Source organism: Zonotrichia albicollis, chromosome 5 (genome assembly GCF_047830755.1).
Source record: "Zonotrichia albicollis isolate bZonAlb1 chromosome 5, bZonAlb1.hap1, whole genome shotgun sequence".
In the NCBI taxonomy this organism is placed as follows: Eukaryota; Metazoa; Chordata; class Aves; order Passeriformes; family Passerellidae; genus Zonotrichia; species Zonotrichia albicollis.
The window spans coordinates 45,777,206-45,802,438 of NC_133823.1; the positions used below are offsets into that span (position 1 = coordinate 45,777,206).

The 25,233-nt window shown below is 38.1% G+C and overlaps 1 protein-coding gene across 1 annotated transcript in view; it reads right to left on the reverse strand.

Annotated features, from left to right (window-relative positions):
• Window positions 1-956: 956 nt before the first annotated feature.
• Window positions 957-25,233, reverse strand: part of GRXCR1 (glutaredoxin and cysteine rich domain containing 1) — a 41,643-nt gene continuing 17,366 nt past the window's right edge. Inside the window, exons 2-4 of the mRNA XM_026795564.2 lie at window positions 10,828-11,067; window positions 3,475-3,540; window positions 957-1,255 (exon numbers count right to left, since the gene is read on the reverse strand). Coding sequence (XP_026651365.2) covers window positions 1,076-1,255; window positions 3,475-3,540; window positions 10,828-11,067 — 486 coding nt within the window. The 3' untranslated portion in view covers window positions 957-1,075. The remainder of the gene's footprint in view (window positions 1,256-3,474; window positions 3,541-10,827; window positions 11,068-25,233) is intronic.

Consider the following 25,233-nt stretch of genomic DNA (forward strand, 5'->3'; position numbering starts at 1 on the left):
TACTCCTTGTGCCAGTACAGACTGGCAGCAGGAGCATGAGACAGATGTGCAATGTCAGAAGGAGCAGTTGGTGATGGCTGCTGAAGTTACCCTGTTAAAAAGTATTCTGTGGAAGTGCATGAATGGTAATGAACTTCCAAACTGGAATGTTTTCAATGTGGAGAGCCCACAGTCCATTGAGACTAGTCGCTGACTAATCCTCTTGTGCTTGTGTTGGGGAAACCCACTAAAATTGGCAAAGGTATTTACAGTTCTGGAGTTGTCTGGCCATAGAGCTGGGCCTTCCTGGGGAACAGATGCCCTGAAACAATCATGCCAGGCTACTCATCAAACCTCAACAATTGCTAAGCTGAAAAACGGAAATCTCATCCTCAATTATTTATATGCAATTTATAAAGCTCTCAGGTGTTCTGACTGAATCATTATAAGATCTTCTGTGACATACAGAATCATAAAGCTCTGAGATACTACCACGGTTATGAACATCTACCATATTAAATGTTTTCGTAACTTTGTTTAACAACAATACTTTTGTAACAAAGAGAAAGCAGTATTAAAAGAGAAAGTTGATTCATGGGGCTTTCAAGAAATGTTTCTATTCTTCTGTTGCCACATAGAATTCAGGATCTAATTCAGCCCTAGTGACTTTTCAGGAAAGTGCTGTGTGGAACAGTCTTGGGCAAGTCTACATTACAAAATCTTTATTCTCACTGAATTTGAAAGCAGCACTGCTCAATGATCTGAAGTTTAAGCTTCATTTTGCTGTAATTTTGAGGGCATTACTCAAAAATACATATGACTGCTGATGATCCCATATAGAAGAAGAAAGAATTTGTACATGTGATCAGTTTTCCAGACTATAAATCTCTCTATAAGGAAACTAGAAAGATGTATTTTAGAGTTCATGATATGGTTGGCGATCAAAGATTAAAAAGCTCAAATGCTCAAACCAGAAATATACAACAAATGGATTTTTATTGACTGTTTTGGATAAATGGATTAATTAAAAAAACCCCACATATTACAAACTGATGCAGTACCATAAAATTAGTTTTTACATGTGGAGGTGCCATTCTCAGCCTGCACAGCTCCTGCAGCGCTGGAGCCCGTTCTCGTTGCAGGCAGTGCACTTGAGGGCCTTGAAGGAGTCCGTAAAGCAGTTCCGGAGCACGGACATCTTGCTCCCATGGCACGCTGAGCACGGCAGGAAACCAAAGCCCCCACAAGAGAAGCACTCCTGAGGAAGCTGCACTCTCTGCTCAAAGAACGAAAGAAAGACAAACATGTTACCTCATCAACCACTGTTGGGATTTTAGCTGACTAGAGATTAGAAAAGCACAAGGCCGTGGCTAATTCGGAGTCCTGCACCTTCAAGATAGCGTGTCCTTAGGCCTAGCTCGAGTATGATAACAAATAGTGAAAGAGACATGAGAAAAGAAAAATGTAAACCCTGAAGAACAGAGAAGACCTAGTGTTGTGGTGTAGCCAATGGACGGTGTAAATTACAGAATATTCATGAGCTTATTACTTGCTGTATAAGTGTCTGATGCTTTCTTCAATAGACGGAACTTGCTGATGACTTAAATTGAGCCCTGAGTTTTCCCTGCACCTGACAAATGGCTCATCCCAGACAAATGGATCCTTCTGCAACAAACCACCATAGGTCTAGGACAATGAGGACTCCAGGCCAGCTGAAAATTCACATCCTGGTTCCATTTTGGGCAAGGCCTACCCCCCCATTCCATGGCAAACCACCATAGAAGAGCAGTAAATCTGCCTTTTCCTTTGGCCAGATCCACATGCAATTGGTACTTAATACCTCTCTAGCCTGCATTTACACTTGCCAAATCAGCAAGCTAAAGGCCAGCTTGCATGCATTACTTGGATGTTGTTTAGGTCTAGATTAAATCTAGGAAGTATTGAGATGATTGAATCCAAACTCCAGGCAGTTTATGCTGATGTTATGTGTTCTGTGCTGTACATTAAGATATATATTATGACTTTCAGCATTTGCATGCTCATGCTGAACATATTATACCTATTACAGTTAAAGGTGATGATATCAAAAAGCCATTCATAGCTTCTGACTGTGGTACTCAAGGAAATAAGTGGGGTACTCAAATTTATGGGTGTTGAATGCTGAAGCTTTAAGAGTAAAGAAGAAAGATCATCAATGTCCAACAGTTATACCCAGAGAAAATTGCTTTAAGGAAGCTTGAGCCCTCTCAATTGTCCCAATTCCCAAGTAAAACAATACATTTACTCTATTTTTTTATTGGATTAAAGACAGTGGTGCATAGAAGAAAGATTTCATAGACACTGTTAAGTCTCACTTGCTGAAAATTTGGCTAGTTTATTTAACAATTTCCCTAAAGTTCAAACCAGAGAAAGGAAACGTATGCCACTTTGGGTACTTACCACCACATCTTTTAGCATTGCACTGCTGAGTAAGGACTTTGCAGGTTTGTTCACCAATAGAGAACAAAAATCCATACAATTCCTGCTACTGTCAGTCTGAGGAATTATGTACCACTACAAATTAGTGACAAATTATTACCAGAGTACAGTAAAATACTCACAGAAAATGTAGTACCTGGAGCACCATCAAGAAAAATTAAAATATTTCTGCAAATCCATGGATAACAGCATTCACCTATTAAAAACTCAGATGAACATGCAAACAAGGAATTTTTTTCTTTTTGTTCTGTAGCTCATAAACTTGCTGTTCTTCTTCACAAGACAAACAGCTCCTATTACTATCAGCTCTTCCAGGGACAAAAATTGGAAATATTTAATGTAAAATTAACATTCTTTTTATCTTAGGTGTGCTCCCATCTTATGCAATTTTTGGTGAATGCTTACTTTATGGAACATTATTGCAAATAATATCAACATTTTAAGAGAATAATAGTTTTAATCTTTACATTCAATATTGCTTGTTGGGCTTGTAAATATACCTTTAGATGTAGTTAAGAGAACTAACAAAAGTTAAAAAACAAAGCAAAATTGCTTTAGCTCAGTTTCTGAGCAATGGCCATTTCCTCTTTGAACAGATGGAGGAACTCTGTGGAACCACTTTTGGCATCTCCAGCAATGAAGAAAACAGGCTGCCCATTGCAATTGTAGTAAACCTATTTCTGAGGAAAAAAAAAATGAGAGGGAAAAAGCCCAAACCAACCAAACACACCCAAAAAAACCACAGTGGTTGTATTCAATGAGAAGTTATCACTTTCCTGTAGTCTGACATTTTTTGTCCTATATATGTACTTTTTGACCCAAGATTAGGACACACATTTAGCTTAAGAATAAAATTTTAGGGCCTCCACCCCAAAACAGGGTGTAAAAAAGAGTAAAACAAAAACTTTGGGTTCAACAGTTTATTGTAGAAGAAAAGGAAATAGTAAAAAAGAAAATCTACTTGATTACAAATAGTAAATATATATTGTGTATTTTTTTTTGCAGAAATACAATTACCTCAATTTTGGTTAAGAGATCCTGCAGTTCCCCAGATTCATTCATTAGCAAAATTTTCTCAGCACCCTATTAGGAAAAGAAGATGAAAAATGTCAGGCATTTTACCATGCAAAAAACAGAGATGATTAGAAGATTTGGACTTGCAACTTTAAACAGGCTGAGGACAAATTTGACTCACATTAATTATATTGTAATTAGGTCAACCTTAGTAAAACTAGAAGGAGAGGAGAATCTAATCACAGGTCTGATAGTAATAATGCCTAAAGTTCATTAGCAATGTGACGTATCACATTGCCTTTTCTGTAAAAGGTGACACAGCTTGCAAATTCTGACTATCTTCTCCTTATTTTACAGGCTATGTTTCCTGACAGAATAAAAAATATTTCTAGTTATTATGTCAAAAATTTACAATTTTGTAAATATACAACACATCAGAGAATGCAGCAAAATGAGAAGAAGAGATTATATTTCAAATATTCTGGCAGCTGAGCAGTGAATGAAGACATAATGTGCCTAATGTATAACAAAATTAGAAAAATACTAATGAAAATACTCTAACAACATTAAAGTCAGACACAACAGTATGTAATAATAATTTAGTCTGACTGCATTAGGCCTTTTAGGGTTTCTGTGTCCTGAGCCAAAGCTCTATTGTAGTGTTGGGGATTTTTTCCTCTTGAAAGTAAATGCCAAGAGATCTGCAGACAAAATTCAAGTGTTAGGGAGAATATGGAAATCTTGTTCCCTTCTCTTCTAATTAGATCGCCACATTTGGACGTCTATACTTCACTTAGGGAACGAATTTCATTGAATATTAAATCTTGTGAAATACTTGCAGACACTTTTAACCAGAAACCAACAAAAGTTGAGGAAACTGAGGAACAGTTTCAGGCCTACTTGCTGCCAGGGCAATTGGCCACATCTTCACACATGGTGAGTTCATGGCATTGTGCTGCCCCAGTGCGCTGGTCCCTGCATGGCCAATTTGTTACATTTTGTCTTTGAGTTTGCTTCCAGCCTTAAGTAGAAGGTGTGTTGGGACCCTGGCACAGGGCTGAGGTGCAGTGGGATGCTGGCACACATCTCAGATGTGCCATTAGTTAGAGCTGCCCATGGTCAGCCCCAGCTCCTCACCAGCACCTCTCCAGCTTCTGGGAGGTACAGGAAAAGCTGCTGGTGAGCACAGGGAATACATGTGTGACTCTAATGCACCTCCAAGTGTCCAGGCATTCACAGAACCTTGCTGGGGACCACTGAGCCTACAAGTGCATAGCCCAAAAGCCAACTAAAGGCAACCAAACCTTTCAAAGCTCTTTTTATGACACACTACTAAGGTTATTTTCCCTACAGAAATTCTTTTTGCTTAGGTTTGTGAAAAAACAGCAGCACTTTTGACTCGGTGTTTGATGATTTTAGTTAAAAAGTAAAATGTTAATATTTTAGAGGATGTGGAAAGCCACATTTTCAGTGGACACTACTTTTAAAGTGCAATAAGAGTATACTTTCAAAGAGAGATATTTTTTAAAAAGTATCAGGCAAGGTAATTGGTTGTAGTTAATTAGTCACAGAAGATGACAGGGGACTGATGAGCCAGACTTATTGTGCTGACTCTTCTACTGAAATCCACTACAGATCATGGGCAGTGAGTGCGCGAGCTCCAACACCTGCATGGGGCTGTCTGTGTCCCCAGCAGAGCAGGTTTAGCAGTCTGCAGGCCCCTTTCATGCTTGTCCTCTCATCTTTGCTTTCACACAGAGGAGCAGGCAATGGGAGCAATTGGCACAACGTGGCCAAGGCAGCCCAAGGGGTGTTAGCTTGGGGTTTGAATACACTGCAGCAGCTTAAGATAAATCTTGTGCTGCTCTTCTGAAGTAGAGTTATTAAGGATTTGCAACTTTATTGAGGATGGGATTGCAGCACCCCAAATTCCTTAAGCTGGACAAGCCTCAATTTGCCCCCTTTAGGAAAGACTCTTCTCTATATCCACAGGGAAAAGCATTTCTGTGACTTCTGCCCTATGTTTCTGTGATGTTGTAGAATGCTAATTGGCTTTTACAACACAGTAATTAAAAGTTTGACAGGTTTCCCATTACAGATTTATATTTTAAAGGATTTATATTTCTGATGACATTCAGTCAGTCATCTGTGTTCTTTACAAAGTAGAAAGCTATGATTTTTAAATTAAAACTCAAACATCAGAATGGCTATCAATGTTTTTAAGTGCCACTCTGTCTTCTCTGATTAATGGCTGCCCTGAGAGAAATATAAGTAAAAGTCTGCAGAGATTAACCTTTCCTCTAGATCTTTGAGTCTGAACACACAGAATCCATAATTAATATAGATCCATAATTAATAGAGTAATTAAAACAGCTGTTAAGACCAATAGGTGCTTTCTGACCTGAAAGTGATGCTTTTCTTTTTCTTCCTAGGTTGTGTTCTGTCCACAATTACTCAGAAAGGTAAGTGAAGTCTTAAATAGTCTGTCCCACCAGAGAGTAACATAAGGAGTATGAAGGACAATGGGCAAAATCTTCAGTGAAAAGTGAGTTTTCAGGGTTTTTTACCCATTTTTTAAAATTTCAAAGTAGAAGCCTGTGAATCATTTATCTACTAATTTTGGTGAATCTCTGCTGAATTTTGGTGGAGGAGTCCAGAGGTTGTAGCCAGATGTTCCATTGGCAAGGAAATGCCACAATCTTGGCCAAATCGCTCAGCATATTTTTCAGATCTTTTTAATTATTAAAATTATTTTCCCAGTTTTTCCTTGAGGACATCCAGATATTAACATCATATTTCAAATACTAAATTGCCATTAACTGTAGAACTAGGACAAGGTCCACTGAGTTTCCTACTGCCCCAACTCTGTCCGGGCAATAAACCTGTCTGTTGCCACCTATCTTGGATATAAACCATTACCATCTCCACGATGTAATTCCTCATCAAGGAACAAACACAGATTTATGGCTCTGCATTTGGCTTTACTAGAATACCTGCAGCTTTTGGGAAGCAGCCTCTCTTCCACATCGTTCCTTACATACTGAGAAAAATTAGCGAGGCTGCTCACCATCCCTCTTGTGGACACATTTGCAGTGCAGATAAATTGCATGCCCAGTTTCCTATTTTTGCTAAGCACATAAGCCTCTTGTTAGGGCAGCAGAAATGCACTCACACACTTCACCATCGGTGGCCCACGCTGTTCACTGGGATGTTCCAGTGAAGGAGGAGCTGGGCTCTGAGTGTCCCATCTTTGCCACAGCTCACGCTCCCTTCTGCCCACACCTCTCACAGCCAGGGCCCCTGGCAGCAGGGACACAGGGCTACAAAAAACTGCCTGGAAATCTGCCCATAAACTGAGAAAATTGACACTGCAATACAGTACCAGGGCCAGAAAGTCCAGATTTGCTGTGCAAAGAATGGGAAAGGTTGATGTGTAAAAAGCAATGGAACCCTGCGTTTCCTGACATGTCAAACTGCAAAATGGAGGGAACGTGTGGGAAAAGGCCAGGTGACTGAATGCAATAATTAAATAAGAGTTTTACTGGCACAGAGCCATTCATATCCTCCCTTCAAGTGAATACCACAAGAATGTATTTAACAAAACACAAAGTACAACTAAATATATATGGCCACTGGAAATCAGCTAAAAGGAAACTCTAAATTCCTGTTTCACAAAAAAACATTTTACATACATATTTTCTGAAAGTCAGTTACAAAAACAGTCTCATTGTTCTTTGGAAAGGATTATAACCAATGTGTCAAATAAAATAATTTCATTATAAACCTAATGCTGTTTTGGATTCATTCTAGCTGTGAAAACTAAACAGGAGATATTTTCTTCAGAAAAACAGTCCTAAATTCACATATCTTTAAAAAATCAAGGTTCACTATGGCTGGAATTCAATTATATATTTCAAGTGAAAAAAATGCACGTATTTTTAAAATATTATGCATTGAGTAAAGACATTATCAAAGAATTACTTATTTGCCTGTTTTATTTGCATCCCTTTACCAAGAGTATATGAGGTTAGAAGAATAAATGAATGCTCCATTATTTTTTTTCTGTGTGGCTTTCTCGTTTTTGGAAGCAAATTTTTATTCTGCATTGGTATCCCAGCAGATGGCATAATTCCATTTCAGATGGAGACAACTTCAGGTGAAAAGAAGGGATTAGATCAGCCAGTAAAGAGCATGCAGCAGAAAGAAACAGCAATTTCCTGACAGACTGATATTTAGACAGTGTGTGTCAAGAAATACAATGGTTCAATCTTGAAAAAAAGAGAAGATAAAAGCCCTGCTGTACTGCAGCATGCAGTACTTTCCTTGACAAGGACTAAATATGATTTTTTTTTTTATTGCTTCTGCCCAAGTCATGGATTTGTTTCATTGTCCCTGTGCAGGCAATGATAAATTCCACAGAACTGTGAATATTTATCCCCACAACCTGCAATGCTCAAGCAACTTTGTCCGTGCTTCTGAATAGCTTGGGTACAATATTCTCTATCAGATGTACATGTGCTGGGTTTTGGTGCTTTTGTTACTTTTATCTCATTAGGAATAATCTTTCACCTTTCAAAACTGTTCATATTTTATTTCAGGGTTGAGGTTTTTTTCATTATGACTCATTGAACGCTGCATAGTTCAGTATAGACTCTCCTTTGTACTGCTCCATGCAATCTCCTTTAGGGAGGGATTTCTCAGGAAACAAAAATTCAAAATGATAAACAAAGAAAGAAGAGAGCGAGAAAAAAAAGGAAAATAATGCATGATTTATTTACTGACACACAGGCTTTGGGATTTCTGTGTTTCGTTTGCATATCAGAAGTTAATTGTTATAAAAAGCATTATAGAAATATCCATGTTACCAATGAGACCAAATTGTGTAATTAGCTCTCGATTGCATTTGAATGAAACACAAGCCTGGCACAGGTTCCAGCCAACACACAGCCCCTGGGGTCAGGATGCCCTGTCTGCTGAAGGTGGATTGACTGAGCTGGGGGGGGAATACTTCATTGCCAGGCCTTCTCAACACACATTCCTCCTTCTTTCTCTAAATGGCGGAATTTCAGATTCTCTTGTGAAGACATATAAGACTGCCATAAAATAGTGGGGCTTTCCACATTTACCAAACAGAATGAGGACACCCAGGTCCCTCCAAGTGACAGGCTCGTCTGGGGCTCTCCTTCCCCAGCACAGCGGCCACAGGTGTTCAGCCACAGAGCTCTGCCCAAGTCAGCCCTGCTCTCACTGAAATTGGCTTTCTCCTGGTGCCAAAGCACATCTCCCCTCAGCTAAAGCCCCCAGAGTGCGGTGCAGCAAGCAGCAGTGCCTCCCACGATGATGATCAGTGGGGAGCATGGGGGGCACAGACCTTGTGCAGGAGGAGGGGGGAGGCACACACGGCCATGAGCTCCCTGTGAGCAGAGGGGCTGTCTATGCATTGCTCCCTGTCTGCAAAGCTGCTTTCCCACAATAATGTCACTCTTGCATGGAATAACTGTAATTAACCCATTAAAGATTTTTTCCAGCTAACTTCAATGTACATCAGGTTAAGGAAAAAAAAAAAAGGAAAATAAGCAGGAAAACACACCCCATATCTGGGGGTTTTCCTGGTTTTTAGCAGCCCAATGCTTTTAGTTTTCTTGTGCTAAACAATGTAAATGTAGTTTCCTTGCTGCAATAAATGTTCCTAGATCAGAGCACTAAATTATTTCATTTTTCTTTACCTAAAGAAGGCAGATTTGTCTTTTCCATAGTAAGCTATTTTCCTAACTCAGATGCCTTCTTTCCTACACCTCTCTAAAGAATCTCATATAGTACTTAGAGAGTTTTAATGAGATTTTATTGGGTTTTACACTGTTACTCCTCTTTTAGAAAACAAGTTTTTCACAATCTTTCAAAACAAACAAACAAAAAATCCCCCAACTGGCCGTGACTTAATGGGCCATCCATCACACCAAAATGACCATATCCAGGCATTTCCTCCAGTTAAGCAAATAATTTATTTAATCAGTTTCAGTATCTTATCTGAATTCTTTTGACAAACTGGTCATATGTGGACTAAGATATTATTGGAGGCAATCATAACTCACTACCTATACTTTAACATAATAATTACATGAATAAATCTTCATGTGAATTCTGTTGAATTTCAAACTGTTCTTGAATGTAGCACTTTCACTCATGGCTGGCTGGAGAACTCTCCAAATCAGAGTTCTGATAACAGGATATTCTACAATGAAGTAAATATCACTGTCTGCTAATATTCTGTGCACGGGTGGTTTTACAGCTGCTCTAGTGGTCTGGCAAGGCCTTTGACTGCAAATGCACATGTTGTAATGTTCAGGGAAGCCTAATCCATGCAGAACACATGGAAATCTTGGAAGGGATGCGGGAAAAGAGGAGAAAGTGTTCATACAGCCCCAATATTTATTATCCCTGATTGTTGGTTACACTGCATTTTGTTACTTAAATGTTTTGTGAAAATGACAGCTCTAAGTGATGCAAACACAGTAACCTCACTGTGCTTAAATATAGTTTGCCTTCACAAATCACAGCCTCACAGTTGGTGCTAATTGCTAGCTTTTCACCACTCAAGAGAAATACCTTCTCTGAGTTTAAAAACTGTTTTCTTTGGGCCACTTTCCAGAATCTTTTCATTTTGATTTTTTTTCTGTTTATGAGAAATACATTTCATATATACAGGTTCAATGAAAAGGTGATTTCAAATGTCAGCAAGCTTCTAGACCTAGAACACTAGTGTACAAATTGGGATTTTCCATTTGGAGTTTGTGTCTTACAGTAGGACAGTGTTGAACTCCTCTCTCTTCTACAGCTAGACTTTTTAAAAATTATTAATCAATTTTGTATCTAAAATATGTTCAGTTGATTACAGATCCTGATACAGACTACATAATCTAAAATTAAATCTATATTTAAAGTCTGACACTCCAAAGTGTTAGTCTCTTATTCAACACAGATATTAATGAACGACAAGTTTATGCTGTGTATATCCATCTTCCTGAGTAAATCATACATACAGGTTCTCATAAGGAAAAAAAAATCAATTTCTCTAGATTTTCGTGGTTTCAACTACAAAATAGCATGTTTTTTTAAGAAGCAGATGATATTTTAGATGTGTTATTGCCTTTTACTCCCTGGTTATCTTTTGCATCTTCAGATCAAACTTATCAGTGAGGATCTGTGCAGTGCTATTACAAAAGGATTTCTGTCTTAGCTTGTTACCATCACTTCAGCATCATAGGCAATTTTCTAAAAATCCTCCTTCTCATTCATCAGGATTTTCATCTGCTCCTCCCAACTGTAGAATAAAATACAGGTTCATGCTTTACTTACCCCAAGATAATGGCCATCAATAAACACAACAGGGAGTGAGGGAACCTCACAGACGCTTCTGCATCTTTCATCTAGTTCTTTTCCATAATCACTGTTCAGAGCAATGTTTTTTTCTTCAAACTTCACTCTGTGATTTTGAAATATCTTTCTAACCAGTTCGCATCTTTCAAAAGTGGTTCTCACCACACGAAGACTGGTAGTATAAATTACTATGCGGCCAAACTCTGGGACTGCTGAGACCTGGAAAAAAATTAGTTCCCATTACATTAAGCAAAGGGTTAATATCTTCCAATTATTGAGTAGTTTTATTTAAAATATTATTTAAAAAAACCTCAGCATCTTAAAAACACAATCCAACTTTCAACTTTTATTCAAACATGAAGATGGAACAGGAAGAAGGAAGTTCTTGAGAACAGCAATATAAGGCAATTTAAGTTCTAAAAGTAAAGTGCAACTTAACTTTTTTGGAAAGTCTTAGGGATCGTAAGTCAACATATATTTTCAAGAAAGGGATATATTTCAGATCCTGATGGACCTCCAAATGGGAATAAATCGACCCTGTTCTGCAGATGTCTGATTCTGTTAATACAGTCACTTGTGTTTGCACAGAGTTTGATAGTACCTAGACTAAGACTAAACTTGCTAGCTTAGATGTTTTTGGCAATCTGCTTCAAGACAAGAGCCTAAGCTAATCCTTAGCACGTCCATGACCAAAGATTAACTTAGAGTACTTTAGGTCTCCATGCTGAACTAGATTATGACTGCAGAAGCTACAGATGAATCTCTAATTTTTAATGTAGTTTCTCAACAAATTAACATCCAAACAACAGTAAAACCTATCTTTTTTGTGTATTAAATGTCCAATCAAAAACCTAATGCAGCTAGTTGGAAAAAAGTTTCACACTACAATTCAGACTTTACTTTTTACCCTACTTTTCAATATGTAAGTTTATGCTGTTCCTTTCCTTTCTAGGATGAAAACAATTAGATAGTGTAAATACTACAGGGATTAATTTCCCCAAGAGAGTCTGATAGATTTTCAAGAAGCCTGAAAATCCTTCTTCTAAATAAAGATACTATGTTCAAATATATAACTAATATTCCAGCTTTTTAAAAAAGTGGTAATGCATTTCCGAGCTTTCCAAATTATCCATTGTATTCAGCAAATTATATTTAATTATTTCATCAGTATTCCAGGAGTCAAAACACAAGTTAGAAAACAAAAAGCAAGGATATCTCTACTACACTGTAGCACTGTATGGAAAATGAACCTTGATGTGTGACTAGATAATTTCTAACCTATCTCATTAATTAACTATAAAAACATAGCTGTTACATTGGGCAGATGTTATTGCAGATTTTGCCATATAACCAGTTATGATTTAACTTGCTACTTAAATACCAAAAAAAAATCCTTGAAAAAGTATATTCTGCTTAGAGAGGTGTTTACAAGATTCTTCATATAGTGAAGAGTTCTCAGGAAAAATATTTGCATTTCACAGATCTCTTACAGAACACTGGAGGTGTTATTGCCCACATATGTGGCCACGGCTTTCATCTCCCATTCAGGAAAGGAACAATGTTTTGATAGGTCAATATTTTTTCTCTTAGAATGGATGTCAGAAATTCAGTTTTAAGAATAAGTTTTATACAAATGGGCTACTTTTCTACAGCCCTGTTTTAGGTTGAAAATCTGTTGCACTGCTACTGCAGTATGACTCTCCTGCAGCATCGTTCACACATTCCAAGCAAGAGAATTAGCTCGTTGTCTCCATAAAAGACAAGTACTCTGCATAAATACTGCAAAATATTTTAGTAACCACACATGGGTTGCTTGAAGGAAGAGGAGTTTCTTGTTTTCATAAGCAACCAAAAGAAGTTCTTAAATAGCAACTTTCACATATTCCTCCTTTCTTCCTCTTTGGAGTGACAATACATTTTGAAGTGCGAAACCATTCAACAGGAGGGAAGCTCTTGCTCCTCCATAGCTCTAATCTCTAATGTTGCTTGTTCCCAGACACCAGAGGCTGGCAGCATGGCTACAGACAGTCATTATCTGGTGAAGCATCAGGACTGTGGTGTCCCTACAGCATACAAATAAGCAGCTGAAGAGATGGAAAAATGGAAAGTTGTAAAGTGATCTGGAAAGATATCAAGTGGAAGGGGTGTACAAAGAGTCACTTTTATGTTTATTCCTTTCTTTTTTCCTAATGTGACAGTGAAGAAATGCCATTGTTTGCCCTGCAAAGAAGTATCAAGAACATTGATCAAGCAATTGTTCAGGGAAATTTTCATAGAAGCCTTGTTTTCTGTGCTACAAATGTACACAATTTGTCCTAGCAAGGACTTTTGCCATGGAAAGATATCCTTCTTGCCACCTGTCTGAGAACCACATTGGTAATGAACAACAGGGGGGTTATAATCTATATTAATTCTTGTTTTTCTAATCAATATAGAGGCTGAAAACTGTCATACTTAATTACCAGAATACACTCTTGAAATAAACCAGTAAACCCTGTGCTTTTCCTTCCTAGGTTGGAGCTGTGGCAAAATCATAAATAACAAGCAACGTAAACAAATGAAAAGAAAGACACTTTTGAAAATGAAGTTTTACAATATTGCATTGCAAATTTGAAATTCAAATCACCTCATGTAACTCACAAATGCACATAAAACTCTAGGTGAAATTAAACAGAAGGCTATTCTCTGGTTAATGGGCATGACAAAACTTTAATAAAGCTGTGGAAGTTGAACAGATTAATATATCAAAAGATTTGGAGGAACTTATATTAACCTCTTATTTGCACTTCTTGTAGGTGGAATTCTCATTGAAGCAAGAGGCTTATGATCCTTAAGCTTTCTATATATTTTTCATGTATTTGTAGCTTTTCAAATAGCTAATGCATGGCTGTAGCTCCAGTACTTTTCCTACCCTTTTCCCCCTAGATATTAGAACAGTAAGCTAACCTTGTAATACATTCCTGAAATACTGTTTAGTCTTATTGTCAGGAAGATGGCCTACAAGAAGAACATTTTGCTTTCCAAGCAGAATCTGAGACATTATAACAAGAAGTGGGGCAAAGAAGCCCTTGGACTAACTCCAAGGGGTTGACCCAGGGCTGGGTTACTGGGGCAACTGAATAATGGGCATATCCATTAGATATCCTAATTAATCAACCTTGTAAAAATTGTGGAAATCCAGCCAGGTGTGCCCATCACCACTGGGACACTTGGTAGCTTCCAAATAAAGGTCTGCTTTTTACTTTACTATGCTAATATTGTTGCAAGGCTTTTTTCTCTTTTGATTATAAGCAACACTTATGGATACCATTTGACCTAAGGTGGCAAACACTGTGTCATATCCAGGAAAACCCTGTGCACATGGGCCAGGGTTGTGCTTCAGAGAAAGTGCCTGTATGGAAAGATTGCCAAGGAAGAAATTTAAGTTTTCAGGAGGAAATAAAGTTGCTTTAGTAGTAGTCCTCTACATCATTTACAACTCTTAGTTTAGCAGCCCAATGTTACCATCTCCCCAAGACTCTAAGGGCACATTCTGCTTTACTGCCTCAGCCTGAAGAGCTTGCAGTTTCCTTGGGAGAATCAAGCAGCCAGAAACAGCAGCAGCATGACCTGCATCACTTCACAGCAGAGCTGCCACTTCCAGCCTAAGAAACAGCTGCCCTTTTCTTCTGTCTAGAGAGATGAAGTAATTGCTTCAGCAGTTCAGTCCTGTTTCATGATTGAACATGAAAAAACCACAATGTCACTTACTTTGTTCCTGACTCAGTCTTTTCCCAGACTTCGTTACCAGGTCAGTCAGGGCCTTTGCAAATCATAGAACCATAGCATCATTGAATGGTTTGGGTTGTAAGGGACTTTAAAGATCCCCTGCTTCCAACAGCTCTGCCAGGAGCAGGCACACCTCCCACTAGAGCAGTTTGTTCAAAGCCCTGTCCTGATGTATAACTGGGGGAAATCTATCCCTCTGACATCCCTCTGGCACCCATCTGACATGGTTGACTCAATATAATCCTAACTGGGAAAATCTTGAGGTATGTCATCCATGAGGCTAAATTTGTGAGTTCATTATCAAGTGGCACCACAAAAGAAAGGAAGAAATTGCTGATGAAAAGGAGAAGGCTTAATAGAGCAAGCAGATGAGGAACAAAATGAAGGGATTTTGAGGACTGGAAAAGGGCTGAAAATACAGAACTGAAATCAGATGATAAACCAAAACCTAAAATGTCAGGACACTGACAGATCAAGAGTAGTAGACACTAAATGTAGAAATAAAAATATGAAAAATATGCCCAAAAAAAAGGCAATAAAACAAACAAAGTAAATGATAACAAAGTTGCAACACAAAGTAAATGATAAAACAGAGAGAAGGTCACTGAAATCCTGAACCTTTTTTAAAAGAAATTCCAGTAGTCAATGTAACTGTACAACAAATACATTACAGAATGTGTCAATCTTCAAGTTGTTTGAAAATTTTGGAGTGCTCCTTTAAAAAATGGTTTCTATTACTAGGGCTTCAGAAATATGAAATATTTCAGAATCATACTCCTAAAACTTGTCTTTGAGAATTTACCTTTTTCCTATGAAGTTGCCTCAGCAATAATAACAGACTTCTCAGTAGCTCTGAAAAAACAGTACAACAGTCAAGGGTTTCCATGGTGCTTCTGAAAGCCAAATAAATACCCTTAATCTCATTAATATTTTTGGGTTCAGACTTCCCCACTATATCTGATCCCTGATCTTTGGGTCCAGCTGCAACTGAAGCAGCAGGAGATGTGTCCATGTTTTTCTGTTGGTCTCACAGTTACCTTGGCCCTGACCAGTCCTGCCAGTCTGAGCAGATATTTCTCTTCTTTTTAGGAGGGGAATTTATTAAACTAACAATTGAATAACAATACCAAATTAATTCTTCAGCATATTTGCAATGACTCACTCTCTAAACACTACAGATTTTATTTAATATATTTTACAGCATTTTTGTCTGTTTTGTGACATTGAGTGGCTTTCTATCTTTGGACCAAAACCCTTAGCATGGATATTTTTGCAGCATGACTAATAGCTATTAGTGGTCCAAGCCAAGGCTTTTCTGCTTGTTGAGTAAGAACCACTGTATCCCTTGGGGCATAAAGTGATTGCTCCTAGAACAGTGGTGAAATTTGCTTTTTGAAAACCTTTGTATATGACCATGTCTGTAAACAACTAAACAGACAAGTCCATCAGTGAGAGGAATACTGTACTCATGATGGTAGCCTCATTTTTATTTGGTTGCAAATGAAAGCCATGAGAACAACACTATCAAAGTAATCATTCAATTTTTTTTAATCCTCTCTCTACAAAGAAAATATAAATGTGTTTTAACCCCATGGGTTGAAAAGAATAGCTACATACATATATCATTAATTTCAATAGAAGCATCGCTCACAAATTTACACTTGATTCTTTAAACAAACAAAATAATCAATGAAAAAAAAATATAGTACTTTGCACTCAATACAAGCTGAAATGCTTTATCATATATGATATTTTTAAAGGTTTTTACTATGTTCAGGTATAACACTCAACATGTTATTTATGCAGTACTGAATTGCATGTGTGACCTAAATCAAGGGCTGATATACCCTTCTCTGTCTCACAATATCATCTTTCAACATCTCAGAGAGTTCTGCTGAATTATGCACCCCTTGGCTCTGTAATTAGATACTATCAGACTGGCAGAAGGATCTGCTTCACTAAGTAGGCTGAGGCAGGAATCTAGAGCACATTATAAACCCTGTGCCAGAGATGCTTCAGTGAGTAAATGCAACACTCGTGAGCCAAAAAAAATGTTGAGCAGAAGAAAACTGCTTATACATAAATATACATACATGCATATTTTGTATGTATGGTTGCATATCTAAAAACTTTGAACTAAGCTGCTTACTTCATAATTGGCATTACATAATTTATAGCTTGAATTTGTATCAATAACAGAGTGGCAAGAATTGTGATTTAACAATAAACTGATCACAATCTGGTTTGAACTTTCTGGTTTTATTTCACACTCAGAAAATGAAGGGAAGAAAATAGCTGTAAGTTTCTTGTTGAAGAAGTTCTGCAGAAAAAGAAGCACCAAACTTTAAGCATTTAATTTCCGCAATATTTAAAAGTTTTTGCAGTTTAAAAGACTTCTAAAATATATACTAAAAATGGTGAATACTTTCTGAAAGATAATTTAAAAGTCAAAAGCTATGACCAAAATGTTTCAATTTTTTTCTACATGATACTCCATGATAACATACATGTTTTCAAAAATGTACAGCATTCTATGAAAAACATACTTTTCATCAAGTCACTGTTTATATGAAAACATGCAACATTTGAATGAGATGGCTGAAGATTACAGGTCTATGTTCAAGCAAAAACCACAATATTTGCCACCATAACCACACATAACAATGCTAATGGTGTTGTGAACCAGACCATTCTGTTTGTTGATTGTCTGGTTCAAATTAAAGGTTTAATGCCATTTTTCAGGAAAAATTGATCTGCTGGTCAGACAACCTCTTTTAATACACAGACTTCCTCTGTCAAAGTAAAATGCTTTTCTTTGGCAAGATCTGTTTGCACATCCTGAAGCTGTTGCAAGCAGTCCCCAGCCAAGGTGTGAATTCTTCATAAGAAACCACACTCCCCTCCACTTCACTGTTTGCAGTCCAACCCTTTATGGGCTCTCACACAGCAAAGCAGAGTGCACATGTAAATTTGAATCCACACTGTCTCTTAAGTACTTTAATGCTTTAAGACTGCAGTCCTGTTTACATTGCCTTCAAGGACCCAGCCCTGCATAAATATTTGGTAAAATTCAGAACTTTATTAAATTCATCATATTACAAAAGTTTGATAGAATGAAGTCTGATTTCTGCAGCACAGCACTCGAGCACTCAAGTGAAAGCAGGTACTGGCCTTCTCTTAAAATAACTCTATAATTTTCCTCATGCAGTTTTAGCAGTTAAAGGGACTATAAACTGCAGGACTTGCCACCTTTGACCCCTCAGGGCAGTGGAATGATATCATCAGTATCCATCCTCATGACTCATGGGAAGGTCTCCATGAATACCAATTTACAAGTGAGGCCATCAAGATCTGCAGTCCTAAACAAGGTAGCTAAAGTGTCTGGGACATTCCCAACAGATCCTAGCTTTGCTTTCTCAAAACAAAGGGGCCAGGTCACTGCTTTTCTCAGCTTTTAAAATAGCACAAATACTTGTGTGGCTTTGTTGGGCTTTGTGTGCGCTGTAACTCACCTCACACACAAACAGCAGCCCAAGGAATACCTCGGTTTCCAAAAGCTGTGCAGGAGCCCAGGCTCCTCTGCCTGTTGTAACACAGGACAAGAAACATCTCTTTTGTTCCTGTTTGTATTTCATAGGGCTAGATGACTCTGAGGAGCTGGGCATAGTTACAGGGAAGGGCTGTGATACAGCAACAACTTGAATTCTTTGATCTTCTAATGCCTGGGCTATTCTTGTCTCTCTTATCTACAAACCCAACATATTCTGCTGATTGTAAAATAGCACAGTTTTACCTCCTGAAGGTTGACATCCTCAAAATTGTTCAACTGTAGTGTAAAATAGATTCAGAATGCAATTATACCTCAGATGTTGATTTAGCATATATATGTTTGTAATTAATTTGTACTTTTCAGACTGTACATCAATGTTGGGGATGTCAGAGGAACATATTTATACTGTTCCATTTATCCTAAAATCACTTGGCAGTATACTAAAATATGAAAAACCAAGTCTTTCCATCCTCTGACATCATGCGGATGTGTGTTGTTACCTTTCCTATTCCTCAAATAATACAATATAACATAATTTCTCTTTTCCTGCTACTGCAGGCTTTCCCACACATCTTCAGTACAGGCTTCTTTTCAAGAGATATCAAAGTGCTTTCATTTCAAAGCAGAAAAAATACTTGCAATACCACAGCAAAGGAGTACAGGGCATGACCTGGCCCCTCCCTGCTCTTTGCAGTGCTCCAGCTGTGGGCAGGCTCAGAAGGTGCAGAGACCACAGCTGAACTCACCCTCAGTGTCCTTCCTGCTGCTCAGCCAGCACACACTCACAGCCAGGTTACAGCCTGCTCCCAGGCGACCTGAGCTCTGATAAGGGAGCAGGTTACCTCCCCAGGGCTCATGGGCTCTGCTAGAGCCTGCAGCCTCTGCCCTGCAGCCTCCAGAGTCACACTGTGTGAGGCACATCTAGCTCTGACTCTGGGGTAAGAGCAGCTCCTGTTCAGCAGGGCATAGCAATGCTGTGAAGTCAGCCAGGGCAAAAATTATTTCAAATAAATGAAAAATATGTTCAAGTTAGTTGAAAGAAGATCACTATCTGTCCATGTCTAATCGTATTTTATTTATCAAGTGCTGAAAGTTCTATCAGTATTTTCTTGTTAATGTACTTATGCCATTCAGCATATGATAGGACAAAATGAAATATTTGAAAATCAGAAGCAGATCTGTGGTTAACTCAAAACTAGTCTGCACTTCTCCTGGGAAGAAATGCGGTAATACAATGCATGTTTCGCTTTTGCTTGCTCAGTCCTTATTTACTTTTCACCTCATATTTACCAATTTGACATCTCCAAGAAATTTTTCACAAATAATAAAAAGAGAGAGCCTCTGAGAAGACCCTTGGAAATGTTTCTCTGGCTGGTAAGAGAGAAGCATTTCTTTGCTCTGCAAGGACATTCCTTATGAAGATTGAAGGGGAAGAGGCAGGAGCTACTGAAAATAGTTCAGTTCTCAGCAGTTTACATGAGACACTAGAAACCAAGACAAGGAAGGTCCAACAATCTCCTTTCCCTTTGTGCAGTTCTTTGAAGCATTCCTGTATTCAGCAGAAGCCAGACAAGGTGCACCCAGACTGTCCTGTGACCTTTGTATGAAGCCCCTTCAGGTAGAGCCTCCTGTGTAGGGAGCAGGCTAAGATAAATAATAGCTGAGCTGGTACCATTATTTGAATACCCCTTAATTGTTGCAGAGAGCTGCTTGATTCAATTTACTAGTGTCCTCTTCCCCTCACATTAGCCTTATAAAGGCACCGAGCAAAACACAACACTATGGAGCACCAAACAAGTATCAGTACTGCATCAGTGCCAGCCACATGGTCCAACATGTAGTCTTTTTGCCTGTAAAAATATGGACCACCAACAACCTTGAAATTTCCACTACCAAAGAAAATCACAGAATCATAAAAAGGTTTGGGTTGGAAGTAAACCTCAAAGTCTACCCCCATATTTTGGGCAGGGACACCTTCCACTGAACCAGGTCACTCAAGGCCCCACCCAGCCTGGCCTTGAACATTTCCAGGGATGGGGCAGCCACAACTTTTCTGGGCAACCTGTTCACCACTGCCAAAAGTATGAATTTCTTCCTAATATCTAATCCAGATCTACTCTCCTTCTGCTGGAAGTTATTCCCCATAATTCTAACAATACATCTTTATGACTTTCACATCAGAAAAATTCAACACAAAATCCAGCATAGTACAATTTCCTTAACAGCATTAACACAAGAAAATTATTTCAGAAAATTTCCATCAACCATCACAATCACCACGCAAAAATAATGTACAATAATTTTCTGAGGACAGACATGTTGAATTCCTTGCCATTTACAGCATGAACCTCCCAGTGCAACATTAAGGCAGCAGTCAGAAAATATCTGAGCCAAGTTTCAGCAAGGCATATGATAACGTTCCATTTCATTTTCTAAGTGTGCTGTGGGATCTCACACCAAAATAGACAACTGAAACCTCATATACAACGTTTCAGCCTCATTATGATCTCTCCTACAAAATATGTCTCTATAGCCAAAAAATTCCTGAATTAAGGAGCACTTCAAATCAGGAATTGGGTGTTGTCCCATTTCTTTGGTTCCTTTGAGTTTATCAATCATGGTAAGCTATGGAAAGAATTACTCTGGGATGATCATTTTGTATCTATTTGTTTGGCTAACAATACACAACAATACATTTCAAGGCCTTTAACCAGTTGTAATTGGTAACCAAGATTCAGCCTTGTTAAAGTAAATGTGACAGAGAGAATGCTCTGTCTTTCACAAGGCATTCACTAAATAAAGTGAGTGAAACAGCAGTATTTCCTAGAATACACTAGGCAAAAAGAATGTATTTGTCATTAAGAGGGTTGACTGGAGGCATACTTCATAAAATTAGTTTATATCGCTTGAAGCACAATTCTTTGAGTACACATTAGTGACAATTCACCTGGATAAAGTTCCATGGCGGCTAGTGGATGCATTTTACCAAATACAGTGGCTTTTTCTGACATTGATCCTCATTTTCACTGAGAGCTTGAGTGTTTCTCAGCCTTCAGTGAGAGGGCCAAGGCACATTCTGGCCTTGTTTTTTCACCTGTTAGTTTAGTAACTGAAATTTTGTCATCTCTGAAACAAACTCATCAAGAAAGGAGAGAATAAAGTTAGTTGTTACTCTGAAGCTGTTGATCAAACAACCTGTTCTTATATTGCCCACTTCTTCCCTCATCAGTTTATTTAGGAGTAACGTTTTGCTATACAAGAGACAAGGTGCTGGGATTACTTTACTTATAAATACAGTATTTTCAAAATGGTTCCTTTGAGACAGGAAACAACACTAGACCATAAAATTTTTTATTTCCAGCAAAACAAGCTCAGTTTTTCCATGGGAAAATGCTGCTGATTCTGTTAAGTACTTTTTGCTTGTCATAGCTGTATATTTAATGTGCTTAATATCTACCTTGACCTATATAAAACATGACATTGCCCAGAGAAGTTGTCAATATGGGACTTGGGGCCACCTCATCCAGCAAGTGGCATCCCTGCCCATGGCAAGGGAGTTGGAACTAGATAATCTTTAAGGTTACTTCCAATGCAAACCATTCTATGATTCTGTGATTCCAAATTTTGCAAACTCCAGCCAGCACCTGTCCTAAAAATGAACTTTCTTTGGCATTGGCTTATGCCACATTTCACCTCTGTGCCTACTCTATATTACAATGTTGATTGTAGTGTTCTGTAACCTGGCATCCAACCAGGGGAACATTTGCTTTCCCCAGGTGCAGTGCTAGTAGGAGATTTATAAGCTAGTGTTCCTGATGTTTGATTATCTGCTATGTTTGATAAATGGCTTTCAGCTGAACAATCTGTGTGGCAATATAAACATTTTTTCTTTGTTTGATGTAATCATTGGATCAGGAAATTGAAACCCATACTTCTGCACAATTGTGTAACAGTGTTATAGGATAGATCACCCTTCTGATTTGCTTCTTGGGTCTTTGATTGCATAAAATAAATGCTGATTGGAAGCGCTTATTAAATGTTATTACCACCTCTTAAGAACTAGACTGTGCCAGTCAGGTACAGATAAAGAGTGAAATTCAGGAAAATTAAATGGTAAAAAAAGCACAAATTTGGCAAAACTTCAAATTACCTTGAGGTCAGAACTGAATTTCTGGTGAAAATTACACTAAGGTTTGTTCTTTTAGCTAAAAAAAGTTACAAAGATAATTCACCATAAGATGCAGTTAAAATACAGGTATTTTGAAGCTGTAATCAAAAGAATGAACAAAAGACTTAAACGCAGTGTTGGTCACCAGCAAGTGTGGTTGAAGTACAGTGTTAAAATAACCTCCTATGTATTCCCATTCATCTGTCTTTGCCAAAACTTCTGAATTCATGTTGTAATTGAAAATTCATGTTTCCCTCATCCCTTTTTCTTTCTTTACTTGAAAGATCTGACCAGATTGCAGAGTAAGCTTCCCTTTCCCACAGAAAGCCTGAGTGCTCTTCATCTCTCTTCCATGTCAAAGTGATTAATTTTAAAATAAGTTTTTTAATGAACACCCAATTTTGCCAGGACTCCAGGAGTGATTTTATTTCCTCTTACACTGCCAGCATGTGAAACACTTTTTTCTGCTGCCTCTCACTTTTGTCTTCATTCTCTTGACACAGAATACTTCACTGCCGCAATTGAGGCTTCTGACAGCTATTAAAGAACTGATTTAAGTGAGGCCTTTACCTTTTAATGAGATTTACATGAGGTCAAAATTACAAACCTGTGCTCAGGTGGGCTGCAGGGGTGGCTGGGAGCTGCTTTCCAAGGTGCCAGCTCAGAAGCCGATGGCACCTCTTTATGTTTCAGTAGGGCTGAGCATGTAGTGAATCAACCAAAATGGGACAGAAGCCTAGCAGAGGTCTCACACCACTGAGCACAAAGACGTCCCCAGATGGAACCTGGGGCATTTGTGATGAGCAGAGTTTCCTGGTTTCTGGACAGCTATACTCACTGAAAGTGTCACAAATACCTTGCCCTTTTGTATGAAGATCATCACGGTGCTTTGCCATGGAGCATGTACAATGCCAATGTGTTGAATTCAAAGTATTGCTTCCCTCTATGATAGGTTTGTTGAGGAATTCTCTGAATCCAATTGAACACATGTGCCTAATCATCTTAAAAATGAAAATACAAAACACTTAAAATTATTTTAGTCTCTCCACAGCCAACACATCAGATTTTCAAGCTCCAAAACAACATTTCTAAACCTGGAATCACAGCTCTTCCATTTCCCTCCAAGATATCTCTATGAATGCAGACACCAGAGCGCTTTCTCCAGCATCTCACAGGCAACGCAGTTTCCTCCGCAAGCATTTATCTCCTGAATTCCCTCTACAATATCAGTGTTCCCATTTTATTTCCCTCCAGCCAATTCCCTGTATTCACAGTCACAGACCTTGTGTAATTACCACTTGAGATTTTCTGAAAATTAATTACTTTAACTCAGTAGCTACAACCCAGCCAGCATCATTTGCCCTGACCTTGGTTTCTACTAGTTCTGGCTCTTGGTTAGCTTTATCTTTTCAGGTATATCTACAGAATAACAAGGGGAGGGACAGGGAGGATCTTTGCTTCCACCAGCAATAATCTATGGTGTTTTACCCATTAAATCCCAATATCCACTCATCATCATTTTCTATCTCATCTCCTGTACTGCTTGATGTAAGTTAATTCCTTTAAAAATCATCAAAATTCACAAAAGTTGTGAAGTACATGATTATGTGTAAATAATTTGCAATAAGATTCATGCCCAGTCCAAAGAAACCTGCTGTGAAACATTGCATATCAGTGGTCAAACTGAAAATTCCCTCTTCTGCAAGAAGAACATTAATTCTGGCAGATAAGGCCAGTGTTGTGAGAGGATTGCACACAGTTTTGATGTCTACACAAACATTACGTTGTTGCATGAATCCTGAGAGCATTTGGAGATATGTTAATTCAGGATTAAATTTTGGCTTGAATTTTCATTACATATTGGACTCATTTTGGCTATAGTAACATGTCTGGTCCATGTTAAACTAAGGGAATCCAGCTTTTAAATCATCCCAGGGAGAGTTTATGACTTTTTACATCAATGATAAAGGACAAGGAAAGAGCTGAATTTCCAGTTTGACTGTTTTCAGCTCTTTATCTGCAGACAGTTTACTGAAGACTTTGTTCGCAGAACAGCAGCATAACAGTTTATGCAGTGTGCCTCAGACATGAGTAAGATACAGGCATTTTAAAATGGCTGGAAATTGGGATGTCAAACTAAATGTGAAAGTGAAAATCATTCACAATTTATCATTCCTATATGTTTTCTGTGTCTACTAACAGACAACACATAGTTAGAGAACAGGCAAACTGGAAGGTCATTGTCATTTCACTGTACCTTGCAAACAGAAACTAATTAATGTAAAAGAGGGGGAAAAAAGTCTACAGCATGTCACCTAAGGAAATGCTGCTATCAGTAAATTAAAAATGTATGCCTTGAGCTGCATCACATCTGCCTACCTGAAGCTGTGCCTGTAAATAGTGGGGAGGACCAGAGAACTGAAACAATGCATCCCAGATGGGTCATGAGAAGAATGTTAGTATTAATTACACAATTCTAAAAAAACCACAGTCCCAGAAATCTGAGAATAAGTCCCTGCTCTTAGAAGACTTGTCCTAGATTACATCATTTAATTTCCTACTACTTAACAGTTATGAGTTACCACCTGGTGATAACAGTTATGTGTAGGAGTATGAAAATAATTATTATTCAGCAGCTGATCAGTGTTTATTTGACTTCTATCTTTTATCACTAGCAACAGGAATAAATACAGAGTGAAATGAAAATTGAACTTTGATAAAATGGAACTTTTTCTCTAGTTTAAAAAACATTGTTCAATTTTTGCCTTTTTTTTTCTTCTGGGCCTTTCTGTTTTCTGGTTTTACTCAAAAAAGAGGCGTTGGAAACAGAAGAAGGGAACATGTAGGTTCATTTGAAATTGCTCTGTTTGGTACTTAGAATTTGGTCGCTTGACCAAAA